Source organism: Tamandua tetradactyla, chromosome 8, assembly GCF_023851605.1.
Source record: "Tamandua tetradactyla isolate mTamTet1 chromosome 8, mTamTet1.pri, whole genome shotgun sequence".
NCBI classification, from domain to species: domain Eukaryota; kingdom Metazoa; phylum Chordata; class Mammalia; order Pilosa; family Myrmecophagidae; genus Tamandua; species Tamandua tetradactyla.
The window spans coordinates 93,654,068-93,674,407 of NC_135334.1; the positions used below are offsets into that span (position 1 = coordinate 93,654,068).

The 20,340-nt window shown below is 39.3% G+C and overlaps 1 protein-coding gene across 2 annotated transcripts in view; it reads right to left on the reverse strand.

Moving 5' to 3' along the window:
* Positions 1-13,158, reverse strand: part of TPH1 (tryptophan hydroxylase 1) — a 28,729-nt gene extending 15,571 nt beyond the window's left edge. Inside the window, exons 1-5 of one of the 2 annotated variants that reach the window (XM_077114162.1) lie at positions 13,111-13,158; positions 12,535-12,614; positions 4,578-4,777; positions 2,044-2,227; positions 44-144 (exon numbers count right to left, since the gene is read on the reverse strand). In XM_077114162.1, coding sequence (XP_076970277.1) covers positions 44-144; positions 2,044-2,227; positions 4,578-4,730 — 438 coding nt within the window. In that variant the 5' untranslated portion in view covers positions 4,731-4,777; positions 12,535-12,614; positions 13,111-13,158. Of the gene's footprint in view, positions 1-43; positions 145-2,043; positions 2,228-4,577; positions 4,778-12,534; positions 12,723-13,110 lie in introns of both variants that reach the window. The other variant, XM_077114161.1, reaches the window with a different exon arrangement.
* Between the last annotated feature and the right edge of the window lie 7,182 nt (positions 13,159-20,340).

Here is a 20,340-nt window from a genome sequence, read left to right on the forward strand (position 1 = left end):
CTTCTGCTTTAAATTCTTTTCATGAAATATTAGAAATATTTACAGGGTGGTCCGCATCTAGTTCAGATCCATACATCAGAACTCTGTTGGCACAGTGGTCCAGGTCAGAAATTCTCCTTGGAAACCAAGGAACAGTTTCCATACCTGCAAAAACAAAAACCATTAAATGCTGAAGAGACCATCTTAAATAAGGCAATAATAAGGAAGAAGAAATTAAGAAAGTCATAAATGTGTCTAGATAGGACTTTTAATTTTAGTTTGTACATTGAGGAAACACTTACCCACATTAAATAAAACTGCTCTAATTCTAAAAATTAAATTTTATTTTAAAATCTTCAACTTAAAAAATTTGGGGGGGGGAGTCTTTGGATTGATTTCAAAGTGTTAGATAACTGTCGTACTTTAGTAACGTCAAAAAACAATGCAAAAAATTTTTAAAGCCACACATTTAGTTATCTTAAAAAGTGGAATAAGGATTCACAACATTTACAGACCAATGTATTTGGGGGGGCTAAAAGGATCTTAGAGACTCTGCCACTCTGATCTTTTCACCATTACTCAAAAGCTCTGGTTTTGTATACGCTGTACTTCCACCTGGAATACCTGTCCTACCCCTACCCCTTTCCGGCCTCATCCTTTTAGTCCGCTGAGAATATCTTTCTCGTCCTTCAGAGTCCAAATCAAAGGAGACTCCCTCAGTCGGCGAAGCCTTCCCTGGCCTTTAGGTGGCGCTAGTTCTCTGTACTCTGGGTCCCGGCCACAGGAGGTTGTGATTCTCGAAGACTTTTACCCTGTTTTATTGTCCACGCATCTGATTTGGCCTGTCTTTTCCTCACAGGAATGGGAGCTAGTCCAGAGTAGGGATTACAGATTTTTGTATTCCCGTTTCTTAACAGAAGTATCTGGCACAAGGTCTGGCGTATCCTAAACATCAACTCTCTCCACCCATAAAACTTCTCATTTAAAACAGGAGATAACCAACGTCCAGAGAGGTAAAGTAATTTACACAAGGTAACTTATTACTAATGGAAGAGAGAGAAAAAACTAGAACCTGATCCTTCTTCTCCCAGTCTAAACCAAGGAGTGATATTCCAGAGGTTTAACAACAGATGCAGCAGGGACCAAGCACTTAAAATAGGCACAAGCAGAAATGTCCAGGCTTTGGCTCAGGAGTTGCCAAATAACCCTTTAGTTGCTAATTTGGGGTGTGAGGTACCCAAGGAGGGGACCTGGGAAAACAGGGGCTTTAGATACTGTGGGCGGCATTCAAGGCACTCCAGGAAACTGCCAACTGCCAGTCAGAATAGAAGTAGATCAATATTTTAATAATGGGGACAGCTGTATCGATGCATAACAGGCGAATATCTGTCCCGATTCCACCCCAAATATTGCGACAAATTCTGGAGCGTTTGCTTTAAATTGAATCCACATATAATAATTGGCTGGATTATCCACTTGTTCTTGCCCCAAACAAACGACAAGGATTTTTTTCACTAATGAAAGACCTTAGCTTACGTCTTTGCTATCTAAGTATCTGAAACTTAGAAGGCTTTATTGCTGTTTCATTTGCTTTTGGTGGGGGTGGGGACAGAAGAACCCTGTACATGGTGTACTTTATGTCACAGTTGTCAGCAACTGTCAACATTCTCAACCAATTCAAATATTCACTTAATGTCAGCTAGATGCAGAGTATTATGTGAAGCCTTGTGAAAGTTACTATATGTTTAGAGATTGTGAAACAGACTGGTGAAATGAAGAAATGCATTATACTTTGAAAACTGATAGATAATCAATTTTTAGTGATTCGGAGTTTTTCTTATATTCATGTTTCCTTCTCACTTCTCTCATATCTTATCAAATATTGCTTTATAGTTTTACTTTAGTATTTTGAGCAACCATATTTTGTGTTCCCTTCCCTACCAGAATGTAAGCAACATGAAAAGACAGTCTTCTATTTTTGCTTTCATACCTTCAAGATAAATATGATTGGACACGCATTAGACATTTAATCTTCCAAGTAGTATTTTCACTTTTCCAACTTACCATCTTCCTTCACAGTAAAATTATCCGGTGTATTCACAGAAAGAGCATTAGTATGAGACTTCAACAAATGAAAAATATCATTCAATTGTTCTCTGTTGATATCACAGTCAACAAAAATTTCAAATTCTGAGTTTCTTCTCTTTGATTTTCGGGACTCGATATGAAACAGACTAACATGCTTCTCCTGTGTAAAGCAGAGGGTAAAGATTTCAGATACTTGCTTCAAATATTAATAGTCTCTGAGAAGATTAGTTTCATTACCACTAAAAATCAATTTCACACTTGTCATAATAGCCAAAGGAAAAAAAATGTGCTTTTATTGTTGTCAACAGTAAAATGATTCTCCCTTAGATAGTAGATATTATTCAAAAAAGTTTGGAAAATTGATCACACCCTCCAAAAACCAATAAACAACACCCACTGGAGGTCCCTTAGGTTGTCAGAATTGATTAGCATTCAAATCAAAATACTGATCCCCTGCATAAAAAGAACCTTTTGAAAATTCTCACGAATAAAAGTCAGTTTTCAAAAAGTAATAGTAAACAGTTGTCCCTTAAAAAAAGATCCTTTGCAAAATGCAAAATGGAATAAAATTAGATGAACAGCTTGAATACAGAGGATTCCTACCTCAAATCTCTTCAGCTAGAAATTTAGTAACTAGCTAAACCAGATTGCTTCTTCTGAAGACGTGGGTACCAGGCAGATGGGGGGTTTCTCCTCTTACCAATTTGCGTTCAGTGAGGTAAAGCATTGATGATGTACTAATGAAACATGAGAACCAATTGCCCAACCTAAAAGGTGAGTGTTAGAATGGATGATCTCCAGTACCTGCCAGCTCATTCTAAAATAACTTAGTAGACTTCTGTTAGCTAGGAAAGGCTATGAGGAATATCAAAACGGGAAAGACATATAAGGATTTACAATTTAGTTGGCTAATAAATGAAAGAATAAGAGAAAATACAGGAGGTGGTTCTATGAAATGGATTAAAGGTGCAGAAGTTCAGCAAACAGATAAAGCAACCACGGGTTACAGAAGGTTTCACGGAGCAAACAAGAACTGAAATGTTTTAAAGACTAGATAGAACAGAAAGGTGGAAGGGAAGAAGGAGGGATTGCAAACAGGAGGGCTGTACAAGCCAAAACAGGGGTGAAATAAGAATGATCAGGGTGTATGAACCAACAACAAAGGTGAGTGTTAGGGAATGATTATCATGTAAAGTTGATAACTCCAAGAAAGATATAAGGGCTATATTGAGATTTTTAAACTCACCATCAGAAGAACTAAAGAACGTAAATAGTTAAAGGCAGTTGCCTTTAGGGACTGAAACAGAGAATATGGTAAGTTGGGTAGGAAAACTGATGCATTTCATTAAAAACTCTTCTAGACTAATTGACTTTAGAATCTACATTTTAAAAAATTAATCCCTTGAAAATATGATGTTCAAACAGCTATATATCAGTATTTCATATAAGCGTAAACTTGATTTTTAAAACAGCTAACATTTATTGACCATTTACTTTGTACCATTCTAACACATTTATATATTAACTCCTTTAATCCCCTCAATAATCCTATAAGGTAGGTAGGATTCTCACTTTATAAATGCAAGGATTGCAGCAGAGAAAGATTAATTAATTTGCCCATAATCACCCCAGCTAATAAGTGACAGAGGTAGTATTTAGTCTAAAAGGTGGTCTGTCTCCAGAAGCCACAAGATTTCCCACAAGCTGTTCCAGTGGCATAATTTAACCCATCTGCTACTTTAGGGCAAGCAGTTTGTTTATAACATTCAGTTCCTATAAATTAATGTGTCCCTGGGCCCTTAAACTAGGTTAGGTCCCCCAGTCCAACGCTGTCACAGCACCTGCTATTTCTTTCAGGTCACTTTACACCCATGGGGTTACTGACTGACTGCAACTGTTTATTTAATGTCTGTCTTTCCCACCAGCTTATGCACTCCATAAGGACAGAGACTGTACCTACCTTGTTCAGTTCCACATCCTTAGTATCTAGTACAACACCCAAAACATAGTAGGTGCTAAATAAGTATCTGTGTCCTCCCTGGCTGATTCCTATTTCCTAAGATAGAATTATGGGAGTGGAGTTTCTAGGTCAACACATATGAACATTTCAAGGCTCACAGTACATAATACCAGATTGTTTTCCTACACGTTACCCCAATTTACCCTCACACTGAAGGGGATACAAATGCCAGATGCATTCACAGCAGGGGATGGTATGATTGTAGAATCTTTGCTATTTTACTACATGAAAAACAATATCATAGATTTCTTAAGATTCGCTTCTTTGAAACCTGTGGAGTAGATCTTTTGTTCCCCCATTTATTTATTAGCAATTTACACAACATTTTTTGTATCCTTTGCCCATTTTTAGAATTGAGCAATATTTGAGGTTCTTAAGAAATTTCTGTAGTCTGTCTCTGAAGAATGTATAGCAATTTATATTTTGAATATGATTTTAGAAATCCATTTTTTAAAAAGTCTTATTAAGCAGAAATATGGAAAGTGCTTACCTGGAAGATTTTCAGTGCTTTTATAAGTCCTCCAACTTCATTTTTTAAAGAAAAAATGAGAGTCGCTCTCCCCTTTTCTAAGGAATGGTCTTTGTTCTCCTTATTGTCTTCAATCATGATGAATTTGGCGTGCTTCTCTAAAGCAGACAACATCTGATAACTAAGGGAATATTAACCTCCCCGTGCCTTGGTTTCCTCACCTGTAAAACATGGATATACAGATACGCTTTGCAAGACTGTTGTAAGACCAAAGTCAGACAAGCATTTCCCAGCATGGTGCCCAGGATGGAACAGGCAGACAGCACACGTTAATAATCCCCTTTTTTTCTCTCACCTAATCCTTCATTCCAGACCTGACTTAAGCCGACTGGCCTCTTTCAGGCTTCCCTGCCGACTGCAGCTTGAACTGAGCTCTCTTCTTCCACCAAGATCTACTAATCCACATGGTGTTAACTTTTCATTATACTGGGTCTTAAAGGCTTCCCAATAGCTGTATTCATACATGTCTTGTCTTCTAACAAGACAGCAAGCTCCTTGAGAACAGGGAAAGGCTTTCTACTTATTTCGTCAACTCAAGAGCCTGGCCAGCTCAGGGCACATCTAGACTAGAAGGTCAACTGCTGGCCAGGAGAATTCTGGCTCCACTGTAAATGGTTTCCTTCCTCTCTGCCCATGAAATCCCCTAGGTCATGGGCTCCCAAACCTTTTCTGTGTTGACCTACAATGCCCGATATGATAATAAATGCAAGCGTGTGTGTTGGGGGGAGGTTAGGGATAGGATATGGTGGGGGACAGAAGTGGGGTACCATAACTTTGTCTTGGCAACTCTCAATTGAGAGAGACACACTTGAGAAATATGGTTTTGATTAAGAAGTGGAAACAGCATATTGAGGATTTGTTATTAGTTTTCCCTTCATTATAAATTCTTCTTAATTGCCAGTTTCATGTTACAGTTTGAGGGAATCACAGTTCAAGAGGTTAAAGTGATATAACTGACTTTAGCGTCTTTTACCTGCTCTTGCTGTAGCACAACCACTCAGAGCAGGTATAGTGGAATGAGTGTGGGCTTGGGTCAGATAGCCTGGCCTCCCCAAGTCAACTCTCCCTCATGTAGGTCATCACAGCACCACACATCTCCCACTCATACCCACAGTCACAGTTGCAGTTGTAGCTTTGTTTCAGTGAGTATTTGATTGTATCTGATTCTCCAACTAGGCTGTAAGCCCCATAGGGGCAGTTATCATTTTTACTTTTGCTACTGTTACATCCCTAGCACCTAGCACAGTCCCAGAACATAGTAGACATTCAATAGATACCACTAGATGAATAAATAAATAAATGATTGATTGAAGATACGGTCCCTGCCACCAGGGAAGAGAATGACAATGCACAGGCTATGAACTGTAACACAGAGCCCATAAGATACAGTGATGACAGCAGCTGGATTAATTATTCTGATACTTCCTCATCTTCATTGAGGAAGATGTGTTAAAACCCTATCTCAAAGAAAAGGATGGGGAGCAGAGGAGGAGAAGAGAAGGAAGTGAAAGACAAAAGATGAGGAGGTGACGAACCATTACAATGCCAGTGAAAGCACATGTAGGCCACTTGGCTTTACATAGGCAGCGCAGGGAAGGAGTGGGTTTGGACTTGATCTTCTATGCCCCTCCGAATGGCCATCTCAGGACCAAGGCCACCAGGAGCCCAGGCTAAATGAGAAAAATAAGGACAAGGCAGTTTTCCATGAAGCTAAGTTTACTAACTCTCAAAGAATTGCCCTGACTTTGACACGCCTTTCTAAGGAATGATGCACTATTTCTTTCTGGCCAGAAATCTCTTGTGAACTTTCCGTTTCCTCCACAAAGCCTTTTGCTTAACCCCTACTGAGTAATATTCTGGGACCTTTGCAAGACAGGTGGGAGCCCTGAAGGGATGCACCTGCCTCAATAGAGGACAGCAGGTACAACTGATGAAATTTAGTTGAAAACAATGGCTCAATTGTTTTCAACTAAATTGATCATAAGACAATAGCCTACTATCAAACTTGCCATTAGGATACAACTTGATGTTCCAGAACTTACACATACCTTAGGAATTTAGTTAAAAAATGGTTATTGGGCATTTACTAAGTTGAAGGAACTGTATGTCTGAGTTCAGAGAGCATGAAGATAAGAAAATAATTCCCTACCTTACTGGTGTCAAATTCTACCAGATCTTAGTGAACCAAAGGTGAGTAAGGAACTGACACTTGTCAGATGTCTATAAATATTATGCACCAATATCCCATTTGATTCTCAAAATCTTAAGGGATTAGGAATTTTACCCATTTTATAAATGAGAAAACTGAAGCTTAGAGAAACTAACTAACCAGTACATGGTCACCCAACTGAAGAATGTGACAGCGCATATTTAAAACCAGGTTCTTGACAATGAGAGCAGTAGCCTGGGGAACTGACTGCCCTGGGTTACCCTATAAAGAAAAAGAAGATATATATACTTGGAAAAGGAAGATAGAACAAAACTGCTGGCTTCCAGTTAAAAGCTGTCTTCTCAGAAGATGAAGTAGTTATGACTTCACATCTTCTCAGTCATCTCTTTACACTGCAAAACAGTGTAAGGAAATACCTGGGCTGTGAAGTCAGATGCATCTACTCAGTGGTCTGATGTCTATGGGGATACAACATTGAGATGTTAGATAACCTTTCCAACACACAAAGCTATCACACAGCTAACCACAGCTTACAGCATCCAAAACTCTCTTAAATAATGTGACTCGGTATTCTGCTGTCTTCCGACAGACGAAACTAGGTACCAAGAAGAGATATAATTCAAAATTTAACAAATACTTACTGATTCATTGCATTTCAGTTCCCAAAACTGCTCACACATGTTAATATACCAATTCACTCTTTACAACTAAAACAATTTCTATGACACAAGATTTAAAACCAGATGGCCATCACTCTCTAAGCCCAACTCTGGAAGGGAAATCATTGCCTTCCCCCTTATGTAGGATATGACATCCAGGGGTAAAAGTCTCCCTGGAGGCGTGGGAGAGGACTCCTAGGGATGAATCTGGCCTGGCACCATGGGATCAACAATTCCATCTTGATCAAAAGGAGGAAAAGCAGCGTAACTAATAAATTATCAGTGGCAGAGAGAGTTCAAATAGAGCTGAGAGGCTACTCCGGAGGTTGCTCTTAACGCAAGCTTCAGTTAGACCTTGTTACCTATCATAACCTGCCAACCCCCAACCAGAACCATTCCAGCCAATCCTAAAGAACACCTAGGGCAATATATGATTCCACAAGGGTTCCATGCGCTAGAGTAACTTTCCAGAAACCTATAACTTCCAGATAGGTCCCTGGTCCAGATAAATCCTGAAACCTAGCCCAGTCTCTCCATAACATCAGATACTTTCATCTCTCTATCCCATATTAGTGATAGACACTTCCAATATGAAAAATTAGAATGGCTATAGCCCAAACACCCCTAAATAGAGGGATGGAAAAATGAAAGGTGATGGTGGGGTTACACAGTGAAGATAGGATTTAACAAATAAATATGAATGCTGAATCATTAAATTGATATCGCTTTTAGTCTCCCTATCTTAGAGCAACTAGAAGTAAAAACTTAAAATTGTGGAAGTGTAACCCATGTCAAACTCTGGAATATGTTCTACAACTAATTGCGGTGCTGTGCTTTGAAATTTATTGCTTTTTTGTATATGTTATTTTTCACAAAAAAAGAGGTAAAAAGGTCAATTGTGATGACAAAAAAAATATTTAAGCCTTCTAGCTTTCTATATTCTGGAGCAGCTAGAAGGAAAAAATCTGAGAGGATCATATGGTAGCCCATGACAAACTCTGGGATCTGTGCTGCAACAACTTGTTGAAGGGTGCTTTGAAAATGATTGCTTTTTTATTTCTTTGCTGTGTATATATGTTATACTATACAATAAAAAGTTAAAAAAAAAAAAGATGGCCAGTTAAATTTAATAATATATGGATTTTTCTGTGTTTCAAATTATGACTAATGGTAAAATGAATGAAATTTTAACCCAAGCATATTCACATACGTAAAGCATCATCGTCACTGTTAAGGCAGGGAAGATTCAAAAACAAAGAGGACACTAAGAGTTCTTCTAGAGAAGCTCTTCTGTTACTCAGATGTGGCCGCTCTCTCTCTCTCTCTAGCCCAACTCTGCAAGTAAAATCAAGACCCTCACACTACATGGAACATGACATTCAGGGGTGATAGTGTCCCTGGCAACGTGGGATATGACTACCAGGGATGAGTCTGGCCCTGGCACTATGGGATTGACAATGCCTTCCTGGCCAAAAGGGGGAGGGAAATTGTAACAAATAAGGTATCAGTGACTGAGTGAGTTCAAATAAATATTTGAATAAAGTCAAGAGGCTACTCTGGAGGCTACTCTTATGCAAGCTCCAGCTATCGCTCTTTACCATGGTTTGCCAAACCCCAACCAAAACCATTCCTGCCAACCCTACAGAACACCTACAGCCCTGAGATCCTACAAAGGTTCCATGCACTATGATCACTTTCCAGAAACTTACAACCTCCACACAGGTTCCTAGGCCACATAAGTCCTGAAACCCAAAGAGGCCAGACTCTGCAGAATGTCAACTAGTTACATCCTCCTAGCCCGTATCATCAGAAGACCTTTCCAATATGAAAAAGTTAGAATGGGTATAGCACAGATACCCCTAAAGATTGGGAAAAAAGATCAGAGTAGCACAGATACCCCTAAAGATTGGGAAAAAAGATCAGAGGAGAAAGTGAAGTTATAACAGAGAAGATAGGGTTTAGCAAATAAGTATGATGGCTAAAACATTATATTGATATTTATGTTAGTCTCCAGTGTCTTGGAGCAGCTAGAAGGAAAGACCTAAATTTGTGGAACTGTAACCCATAACAAACTCTGAAATCTGTTCTATAACTAATTGCTGTGGTGTGCTTTGAAATTTATTGCTTTTTTTGAATATATGTTATTTTTTACAATTAAAAAAGATGACAATTTGCCTCCAAGCAATTCATGGATTTCAGTATGTGGAGGAGGAGAGGACAGGGAGAAAGACTTTTCAATAAGGACAAATAAGCAGGAGAGAACGGGACCCTGAGATCTCAACTCTGATCATGAGATGCCTGCCCCGCAACTCTGATCATGAAATGCCTGCCCCGGGTGACCAACCTCACCATGTGACTCAAAAGATGGCTGAAGACAGCTTCTGACCCATGTCTTAGTCTCAGAAATATTTCAGAACTATTTCCAGCTTCAAATGAAGTGACCATTTCTTAAGGTAAACAGTACATGCAGAAAATTCTGAATTAATGGCTCGAAGCTAAAAAACTGAAGGGTGGTCTCAGATATACCTTCTCAAAATTCTTTTAGATGAATGAACATCTTTGGAAACACTTCTTACCTACTTGTCACTCAAAGACCACGAACTTCTTTTTTTCCACTCAGAGTATGAGTGATTTTTTTCCTATAGTATACAAATGCAAATAAGAGGGATGTAAAATAATATAACAAATTGCTGATAATAAATCCATCTAAAAAAGCAATTTAGCATACTATTTAAGCACACATATTAAACACACATAAATTATGTATGAATTTAGGCAAGTTACAATCCTTATATATGCTAATTTTCATATTGGCAAAATTGGAAGGAGATAATTATCACCTATCTCACGGGATTATAATGAGGACTAAATGAGATAATTCATGTAAAACTCTTCCTGACTTAACACAAAGTAATCAAAGAATATTAGCTGTAATAATGTAGAATGCACCCAAATTTTCCAACTCTCAAAAAAAGAAAATATTAAATGTAATGAAATTGACATGCTGAAATACCCTGGCTGCAAATTTTTCTTACTTGGCCATCAGCATTTTAGAATATGATTAGCATATCTCTTATAGTAGCAAACACATGGAGAGCTTGTTGCATCACTTAAAATATAAGTATTCTAAAAAAAAAAAAAAAAAAAAAAAAAAATATATATATATATATATATATATATATATATATATATATAAGTATTCTCTTGTCTCAAGCTGATTTGGGGTTTCATTATTTTATTTATTATGAAACTCCCAAAATATATTAAGTTCCAAATTTCAAGTGAATAATTTAGCAATTCCTTTGCAAACAAATAGATGAAGACCCTAAAGTATAATTTACAGAATCAGATTATATTTACTGAGTCTCCATGTGCCCTGACATTTCACTACATGCAGAAGGAAGAGGGTTCTGCAAATATAAGTATTTCCCGGCCCACCACTATTTTCACAAAGCAAGTAAACTTTAGCAGATGGGAGCAAGGATCAGAGATCAGTGAAGTGATTTTTGCCAACCAGCAGTAATAGCGACAGATTTCTAGATCTCTTGACAGTTTGTCCTTCGACAACCTCTCAGGACTTGGAATAAAACTATCCCTATAAAAGTACATGACGATTTTCTTTCAAGTTTCAAAATTGGTCCTTTAGCTCCACTGGCAAATGCCATTACAAGAAGGTACTAACATTATTGACTGGCCTAATATCACCCCACTGGGGTTCTCTCTTATTTACCTGGTTCTGAAGGGGATCTAGTTTTGATACCACTATCCCCTTAACAGGTGAGGGAGGAGCCAGATAAAGGATACATTAATTGAATATTCATAACGTGCAAGGCATTTTATATTATTTTGATTTATTAAGGAGTATAATGGGTTATTATACTGAGATTTGGAAACACTCTTATTCCTCTTGTTTAAATAAAGGTAAGCCTGAAATTCATCTAAAGGAACTTTTGCTGAAAAACTAAAGGAAAGGAATTCTCATCTCCTTCCCCCCGCCCCCCTCCCCCCAATAGTTTACAGAGCTTAGAGCTTTGATCTTCTTGAAAGTTTGACCATAACTTTGCCTGGCTGAGTGTATGAGGTATCAGTTCTTTTTCCTTTATCTGACTACTCCCAAATCCCTTCAGACCCTTATTATTCTCCCTTGTCACTTCTTCTTTTTTCCCTTCCAGCCCCTCCTAACCTTTCAGACACAAAATCCACAGTCTTAGCCTGGTAAAATAAAAGGTCATAAGATGACTAATGGGCTACTCCTGTTTGAATCCATTTCTCATCAAGGAGCATATTATTTCCCTTTTAAACCAACACTCTAATAGGTCAAGGCCAAGAGAACTTTCTCTCTTCTTTGAAAGGCAGGAGTCCTCCTCCACTACATTTCCTTGTCTGACTAAGGATGCATTTGCAACACAAATGATTGGAAATAAGGAAGACACACACAAAAGGAGATCAGAAGAGTAACAGCCCCGTGGTAGAACAGACATCAGAGTACATACATTGGAGAGCTCTTTTCTCCTCTAAGTCTAATTAGTAACAATTACAATTAAGATGTATCTGATCTAGGAAACACAAAGCACTACCCAGTCAGTCTTAAAACACGGATGCTATCTGAAGACGGAACTTACAGCACTGGGAAGGACTGGTGGAGATGTCTTGATTTTATTTTTTAAACGGGAAATGGGAGTGAGGAAGAAAGTGGAGACGAAATACAAAAGGAAATTCTGTATTTTCCTAAGATACTTTCCTAAGAAATAAAAGGTGCTGGCAAAGAAAATGGAAATAGAAGGCATATTCCTACCTAAAGAAAATCTAATATCATAAAAAATACATGTACAAATGAACTCCAATGATAAAATACATAACCACAGATTATAGTTTTACAGAAATATTTATAAGCACTTTAGGCTATGCTCAATTCTACTTTTAGACCAAATAAGTGAATTTCTTTACAAATTAATTGAGAGGCACAGACTAGGTTAAAAAGTTTAACTCTAGCATTTTTTTTTTCCTCCACGCTATAAAGTCGAACATCAGTGGGGAGTTAATTTCTAAACTCGGAAAATCAAACGGTCAGAGGAAAGGTTAAGTTTACCTGGACAATTAACTGGATCTGAACTTCTAGAATCTGTGCCTCTTTGCTGATCGGTAACCTTGCACCCAAGGTCTCAGCTCCTGTGTAGGGGCGGAGATGATGGTGGTAAATGTGATGATGAGAGGGTTTGCATCTAAGACCCCCTTTTCGTTGGGAACGTGTAAGGAAGGTGGTCCCGTTATGGAAGGCTAAAGAAAGAAGAGATATTATCCTTTACTGGAGAGGAAGGGAAGAAAGAAGAATGTGTCTGTTGCTGCTAAAACAGCAGTCACACAGACTTGAGTTCAACTCTGAACCTCAGTTTCCTCTTCTATAAAAGGCAGTGAATAGCTAGCTCACAGGGTTTGTTGTGAATATGGAAATCAGACGATGTGTACAGTGCCTGTTTCTGGCACACAGGGGTCCCCAAAGAGGGTAGAAGGAAAGAAGAGCGAGAGCCCGCAGGGGTACCACTCTCCGACTTCCCAGCCTGGGCTCCCAATGGCCAGCCACCTCCCCGGAGGGTGACCCCCGCAGCCCCTGTGCAGGCCCAGCGCCCCCAGCCCCGTGCCGGCGGGGAGGGGCCACCCCACTCACCTCCACGCCTCGGGCTGTGGGCTGAGTCCGCCCGGGGTCCGGCCATGCCCGCCTCTTATAGAAGCGGGAGTCGGAGCCGGCCAATAGGCGCCGCAGGCAGCCCGACGGTGGCCAATGAGAAGGGGCGTCGGACGGGCGTGAGTTTGGGGTGTTTTCTGCCCGGCGGGGAAGCGTGGCCCCCAGAAGCTGACCTCCGCTGGGTGATGGCCGCCCCCGCCAGCGTGCATCCTGAGTCCCCAACGCTTACCAGTTAGGTGCAGCTAGGCGGTGTTTTAATTAAGCTAATGGTGGACCTTAACTACAGAAGTCTGAGTGATATGAAAACAGTTCAGAGTTGGAAATTCCCTCCCAACCAAGCAAACATCCATTACCCACGTAGTTACCCGCACTAGGCTTGTACTTCCTTCCCTGTCGGCGACCCAAGCAGGAATCCCCCCTCCTCCCACGTAGCCCAGTGCTTCGGATGATTTGATAGCCCAGACCCGTCTCATCATTTCTCCTTCCCTCCTTTGAGGCAGAGCACTTAGAAGAGAAGTGTTAGGACCCCTCTAAATGCGGAGGGGGGTGCCTGGTCTGGAATCGAACTGGGTCTCCGGCATGGCGTGCCAGCATTCCACCACTGAGCCACTGTGCACTCTGGACCCTTCTAATTAAAAATAAATAAATAAACAAACAAATAAATAAATAATGTTGCAAATAGATGAGCTTGCTCTATGAACAACATGATACAGAAGCCCAATTTCTGCAACAAGTTATTTATTGGTTGAATGATCAACCTATTAAATCCCAAAGGTCTATAGAAGTAACACATTATATTGTCAGGCATTTTTCTTCAATTTTTAAAAGGCAGGTTTATTTACGCACAGTAACCGTTTTGAGATGTACAGTTCTATAAGTTTGGACAAACATATACAGTTGTGTAAACACCAAACAATCAAGATACAGACCATTTCCATCACCCAGAAAAGTTCCCTTTCTCAATTCTCTCCTCCGGCATTCAGCCCCTGGCAGTCACTGATGTGATGTTTGTCCTTAAAATTTTGTTTTTTCTGAAATGTCATATAAATGTAATGATGGAGTATGTAGCCGTTTGTTCTTTGCACTTAATGCTTTTGAGATTTAAATGTCCTGCATTTTAAAGCGCATCTATGTGCAGCAATAAAAAGGAATAAATGCACTTTAAAATGCAGGACATTTAAATGTTTATCTGTATAAAATTCTGAGTTAAATTTTATCCTCATTTTAAAGATAAGAGTAACTGAGGCTCAGGGAAGCTTGATGGTGTCCCACTTCCTGGCACATGCTGGTAAGTAGAATCGAGAATTAAGTAAAGTCATTTTTATTAAAACATAGTGTCTTACTGCAATATCATGAGAAACACTGATCAGGTAGAGACCTTTCAGAACGCAGCTGAGGTCAAAGAAAGTCAACCTTTCCTAAAGTTGGGTCCTGCAGAAGGGCTTGAACCACCCGTGCTGAAGAAGAGACGTGGGGCCAAGTTATTCAGTGACCCAGGAGCATCCCCAAGGAGACTGGGAGAACAGGTCAGGACCTGGCTTGAGAAGTTAGCAGCACTGAAGCCCTTCTAAGTTCACTTTGAGTGAGAAAAGCAGGGACCTTCTCTGCATCTCTCTGAACATACCGAGGTCCCCAAAACCCCAGGGTACTGCAGGTACCTGGACTTTCCCACCCCTCTGCCAGAAGTCTAGGAGAACCCAAACCCTTCCATTACATCTCCAGCATTGTGCCTGAAATTCTACCAATTAAGAGTTTTTATTGAGCTTATGACCTGATTTAAAAATTCACACACTCTGGGAAGGCTGAGGGAAAGGACTGTCAGTTAGACAAACTTCTGTATATATTTTTGCCTAATCAGAATTGTTAATTATGTCCTAATACAACTGATATGACAGAGTGGAAAAAAAATGACGATTTCCATGAAAATTATGGAAGAGGCAAATCAAAATAATTGAAGAAAAGAGGACAATCCTTAGGAAGAGTATTTGTTTCCTGCTGCTGGTATAACAAATTACCACAAATTTAGTGACTTAAAAATAACGCAGATGTATTATAATTCTGGAGGTCAGAAGTCTGAAATGGATTTCACTGAGCTAAGATCAAAGTTTTAGTTGGGTTGCATTATTTCTGGGGGCTTGAGAAGATAATTCATTTCCTTGCTTTTTCCAGCTAGTAGAGACCAGGTTCACTCCTTGGCTAAGGGAGATGGGTTGAAAGGTTTCTGAAGGAGTCTGGATGAGATAGAGTAGGGACCAAGGAAGTAGAGGAAGATGAAGAGAATAGAAGACCAGCTGAAAATATATGCATTGGTGGTGGAGTCTGATGATAGGGGATGATAAGGTAAAGGTGGTTTCAAGGACTTTTCCTAGTTTTTTTACCTGGCAATTGGATTAATTGTGGGTCCATTTACTGAGATGCCAGCCTGGAGGGAAAGCAGATTTGACAAGAAGGGAGAAATTAAGGCTTGTTTTGGACCTCTTAGATTTGCAATGCTTCCTTGCTATCCAAATGAAGATATTACATAAACAATAACATTTAGGAGTCCAAGTTCAGAAAGAGGTCACAGCCAGAGATATAAATTTAGAAGTCACTGGCATAGTGGTCATTTATAAAGAGAATATAAATTTCCTAGGGAGAGAATGTATTGAGAGAGGAGAAGGGAGTGTGCCAAGTTCCAGAGGTTAAGGAAAAGAGAAGCCAGAGGAGGAGATGCAGAGTAGACACTGACATAGGACACTGTGGTCTCACAGAAGCCACGGGGAGAAAGTATTTTTAAAAGGAAGGACTCATCCACTGCCTTTAATGCTAGTTCAGATTGACAGAAGTGTAAGCACTTGTTCCAGCAACAGGGAAGTCTTGGGGCTTTTGACAAGAGCAATTTCAGTAGTGTCGGGCACAGAAGCAGCTATGTGAGCAGACGGAAGATTAGGCCACAGAGATCATGCCAGCTCTTTCAAGGAGTTTTGTTTTGAAGGGAAACAGGAACATGTGGCAGTAGCTGGAGGGGAATGTGAAGTAAAGGGAGGGATTTTTTTTTCTAAGACAGAAGATACTAGGGAGAGAATGATTCAACGGGGCAGAAGGTATGAATGATTTGGGGATGTAAGAGGGTAATCTTAAGAGTGAAGTCTGTCTTACCAACCTCTTATTAGCTCTAATAGATCAGGCAGGTGAGTGTCTTGACTTCCTAGGTATACAATCATATCAACTAAAAAGGCACCTGAAGAAAATCATGGCAGTTTTCAAAGAAGTGATTATCATTAAAGTCAAGATAGTGGTTTGTTTGGGGGGAAGGAAGGGAGCACATAGAGGGGCTTTTGGATGGGTGACAAAATTCCATTTCTTGACCAGGAGTATTTGCTGAGTTTTTGCAAGAGTGTTTGCTTTTTAACAATTCAGTAAGATGGACATTTGTTTCCTGCAGTTTTCTGTTTCTGTTTTGTTTTACAAGGAAAAGGTTAATGAAAAGCAAAATAATGATAGCATTTTTATCCTTTCTTTTTAATATTTATATCTTACACCTATTTGTTTCTTATCTTGCTGGATTAGCTAGGGCTGTCAGAGCAGTGTTAGGTGGTAGCACCCATGTTTTGTTCCAGGCTTTAATAGTAACGCTTCTCATGTTTCAGTTAAGAACCACACCGGCTATCAGTGTTCGGAGGATGGAGAATTCCGCTTAGCATGTTAATGAAATTATCTCCTATTCAGACTACAAAGAGGTTTTTCTCAGAAATAGATGTAAAATGTTATCAAATGAGTTAATGGCATTTGTTGAAATGATCACATGGCTTTTCTTTTTTAATCTATTAATGTAATGAATTGTATTACAAGATCTTCTAATGTTGAATCATCTTGCATACCTGCGATAACTTTACCTTGATCATGATGTGTGTGTGTCTTTTCCAGCTGTATTAATCTGTTGCTATTCTTCTCGTAAACTCTTCTAGAGTTCCCTACTGCCATTTGTAGATATCAGACTGTATAAGGATCCACTTCAAATGCTGGTACAGCTATGAGCATGGTCTCTCCCTTTACTTCAACTCAAAATTAAGACTTTTCCTTCTCATATATTGCAGTCTGAGAAGTAGTTTAACTGTAGACGTTATCTGAAGACAGTCTGGCACTGTCTAGTAGTAAACTGCCACCAGGCTCTAGTTTCTCTGGGAAATTCAACAAAATGATTTTAGTATAAATATGTGAAACCTAGAGGCACTCTCTCATATGGGTTGAAGTATGTTTTATTTATTTTTAATGTTTTTATGTTTTATTTATTTTTTTTTTTTATTTTTTTTTTTTTTAAACATTTTCTTGTTTTTTATTGTATTTTGTTTTTCCGTTTTTTGTTACATGGGCTGGGGCTGGGAATCGAACCGAGGTCCTCCGGCATAGCAGGCAAGCACTTTGCCCGCTGAGCCACCGCGGCCCGCCCTGTTTTATTTTTAAATAAACCTGTATCTCCTCTTCTCTACATAAATCAAGGGCAAAATAAATGAATTCCAAATGAGCTTATTTACAAAAGTTCTTGTGTTGTGTGGATGAAAAGCAACAAGTAATTATGACAGGTGATAGATACAAAGTAATTGCCAGATTTGTTCTCATTTCTCCATTTCATAAAGGAAATCCTATATGGGGTCACAACATCCTCACAGTTGTCCACAAAGACAACCAGAACATCTGGATTCATGATTTCATCAATAAAGACCTGGTCAGACAAGTCCAAATTCAAATTTCAACTCTCTTTTTAGTATTTTTATTGAGATGTCTTCATGTACATACAGTCCATCAAAGTATACAATCCTTGGCTCACAATATCATCACATAGTTGTGTATTCATCACCATGATCACTTCTAGAACATTTGCATCACTCTGGAAGAAATAACAAGAAAAAAGGAAGAAGAAGAAAAAAAAACATCCCATACCCCTTATTCCTTCCTCTCATTGACCACTAGTATTTCTATCTACCCAATTTACTTTACCCCTTTTCCCCTTCCCCATTATTTGTTATTTTTTGTCCTTACTTTTTTACTCATCCATCCATACCCTGGATAATGGAAGTGTTAGCCACAAGGTTTTCACAATCCACTGTAACATTGTAAAAGCTATATAGTTATATAACCATCTTTAAGAGTCAAGCCTACTGGAATACAGTTCAACAATTTCAGGTACTTCCCTCTAGCCACTCCAATATACCACAAATTAAAAAGGGAAATCTATAACTTCTAATGAATACATCAAACTTCTCGATTCTGTCTGAAATCTTTTAGCCACTAAGACTTTATTTCATCTCATTTCTCTCTTCCCTCTTTTGGTCAAGAAGACTTTCTTAATCCCATGATGCAGGTCCCAACTAATCCCCAGGAGCCATGTCCCACATTGCCAAGGAGATTTACACCCTTGGGAGTCATGTCCTACATGGGGGTGTGAAGGGCAGTGAGTTCACCTGCCAAGTTGGCTTAAAGAGAGAGGACACACCTAAGCAACAAAAGAGGTTCTCTGGGGGTAACTCTTAGGTTTAATTATAAGTAGGCTTAGCTTCTCCTTTGCAGAAATAAATTTCATAGGAGCAAACCCCAAGATCGAGGGCTCAGCCTATTGAATTGGTCATCTCCACTGCTTGCGAGATTATCAGGAATTCACCAGATGGGGAAGCTGAATATTTCCTTCTTTCTCCCCAGTCCTTCAAGGGGACTTTGCAAATACTTTTTTATTCTCTACCCAGATTACTCTGGGATATATCGGGGCATCACACTAACCTGTACAAACCAACCAAATTTCACACCGTATTCAAGATTTCATGTAATTATGGTGTTCAATAAACTGACCTTACAAGTTAAATTAGATAATGTGCCACCAAAAATATAGTTTTTAGACCAAATAAACATGTCTCCCTTTGGTTTCACATAGAAGTTGGAGTTTTAAGATAAAGACCATATCATCTTTTACCCTGTTTTCTGATTTACCTTAGTCTTATCCATACCAGCTTCATTCATATCTCTAATTAAAGTCAGATCACTTTTTCAACTTGTTTAACAGTTACTGTATAGGGTAATGCTGACTTTCTTAGCTTCAGAGCTCCAACTTTGAGTCTCAGGTGTCACATAAATGCCTGAAGTTTCAGGAAATGGCCAGGTTATACACAAGTAGATCAGTAGCTCAAAATTTAAAAATAACAGTTACAACTTCAAAATAGTTGTGACTACTGTAAGAGCTTACAATCTAGGAACTTTTACAATAGGCGCCAACCTAATAACCTGTGCTCTCAACTTCAGTTCTCTGAGTTTATATATTACAGTTAGTCTATATGAGTGAGGCACGATAATGTCTTTTTGTTTCTGGCTTATTTCATTCAACATCCTGTCCCTAAGGTTAATTCACCTAGTTGCATGCCTCACAACTTCGTTCCTTCTTGCTGCCACTCAGTAGCCCATTGTATGTATACACCTCGGTTCCCCCTTCCATTACTTAGTCAGTGTACCTTTAGACCACCTCCATCCATTACACAAATTCCAATTCTTGCACTTATTATCTTTGTGATCATCAACAGTTTTCTAGACCTCTCTGAATCTTTCTCCACCCAGAAAATAGAAACGATATTATCTTCCTTGTGAGACTGTTGTATTAAGAAGATGATGTATGTAAATTTCCTAGATCAGGTCCTAGTGCATAATAAGTACTCAGACATTGCAAATTTACTTTCTCTTCCCTTTTCTTATGAGACACTTCAGTAACGTGCAATAAAGTATAATATCACCACAGACAGGAATGTTCATTTATGAAACGTTTTAATCCCAAATCCTTATACAAATGTTTTATTAAGGTTTGAAAGGCTGCCACTAGCATTCATAACCTGCACAACTATTTTTAAAAAGTTATTGTCCCAATATCAAATATCAAAACCATTCCTGGCAACCCTAAAGAACACCTAGGGACTTCCGGAGCAGATGGCGGCTTAGTAAGACGCGCGGGTCTTAGTTCCTCCTCCAGATCAGCTACTAAAGAAATAGAAACAGTACAGAACAGCTCCCGGAGCCACAACAGAGACCAGAAAGACAGTGTACCCCATTCTGGAAAGGCTGAACCGGCAGGGAGAATCCGCTGCGGTGAGATACCCGAGGGGCGTGTGCTTCCCCGGGCCGGGGAGGCTGGCAACTGGAGTCCCTCCCTCCCTCCTTCCCGGGCTGGCTGGGAGAATTGGACAGGTGGTCCCCTCA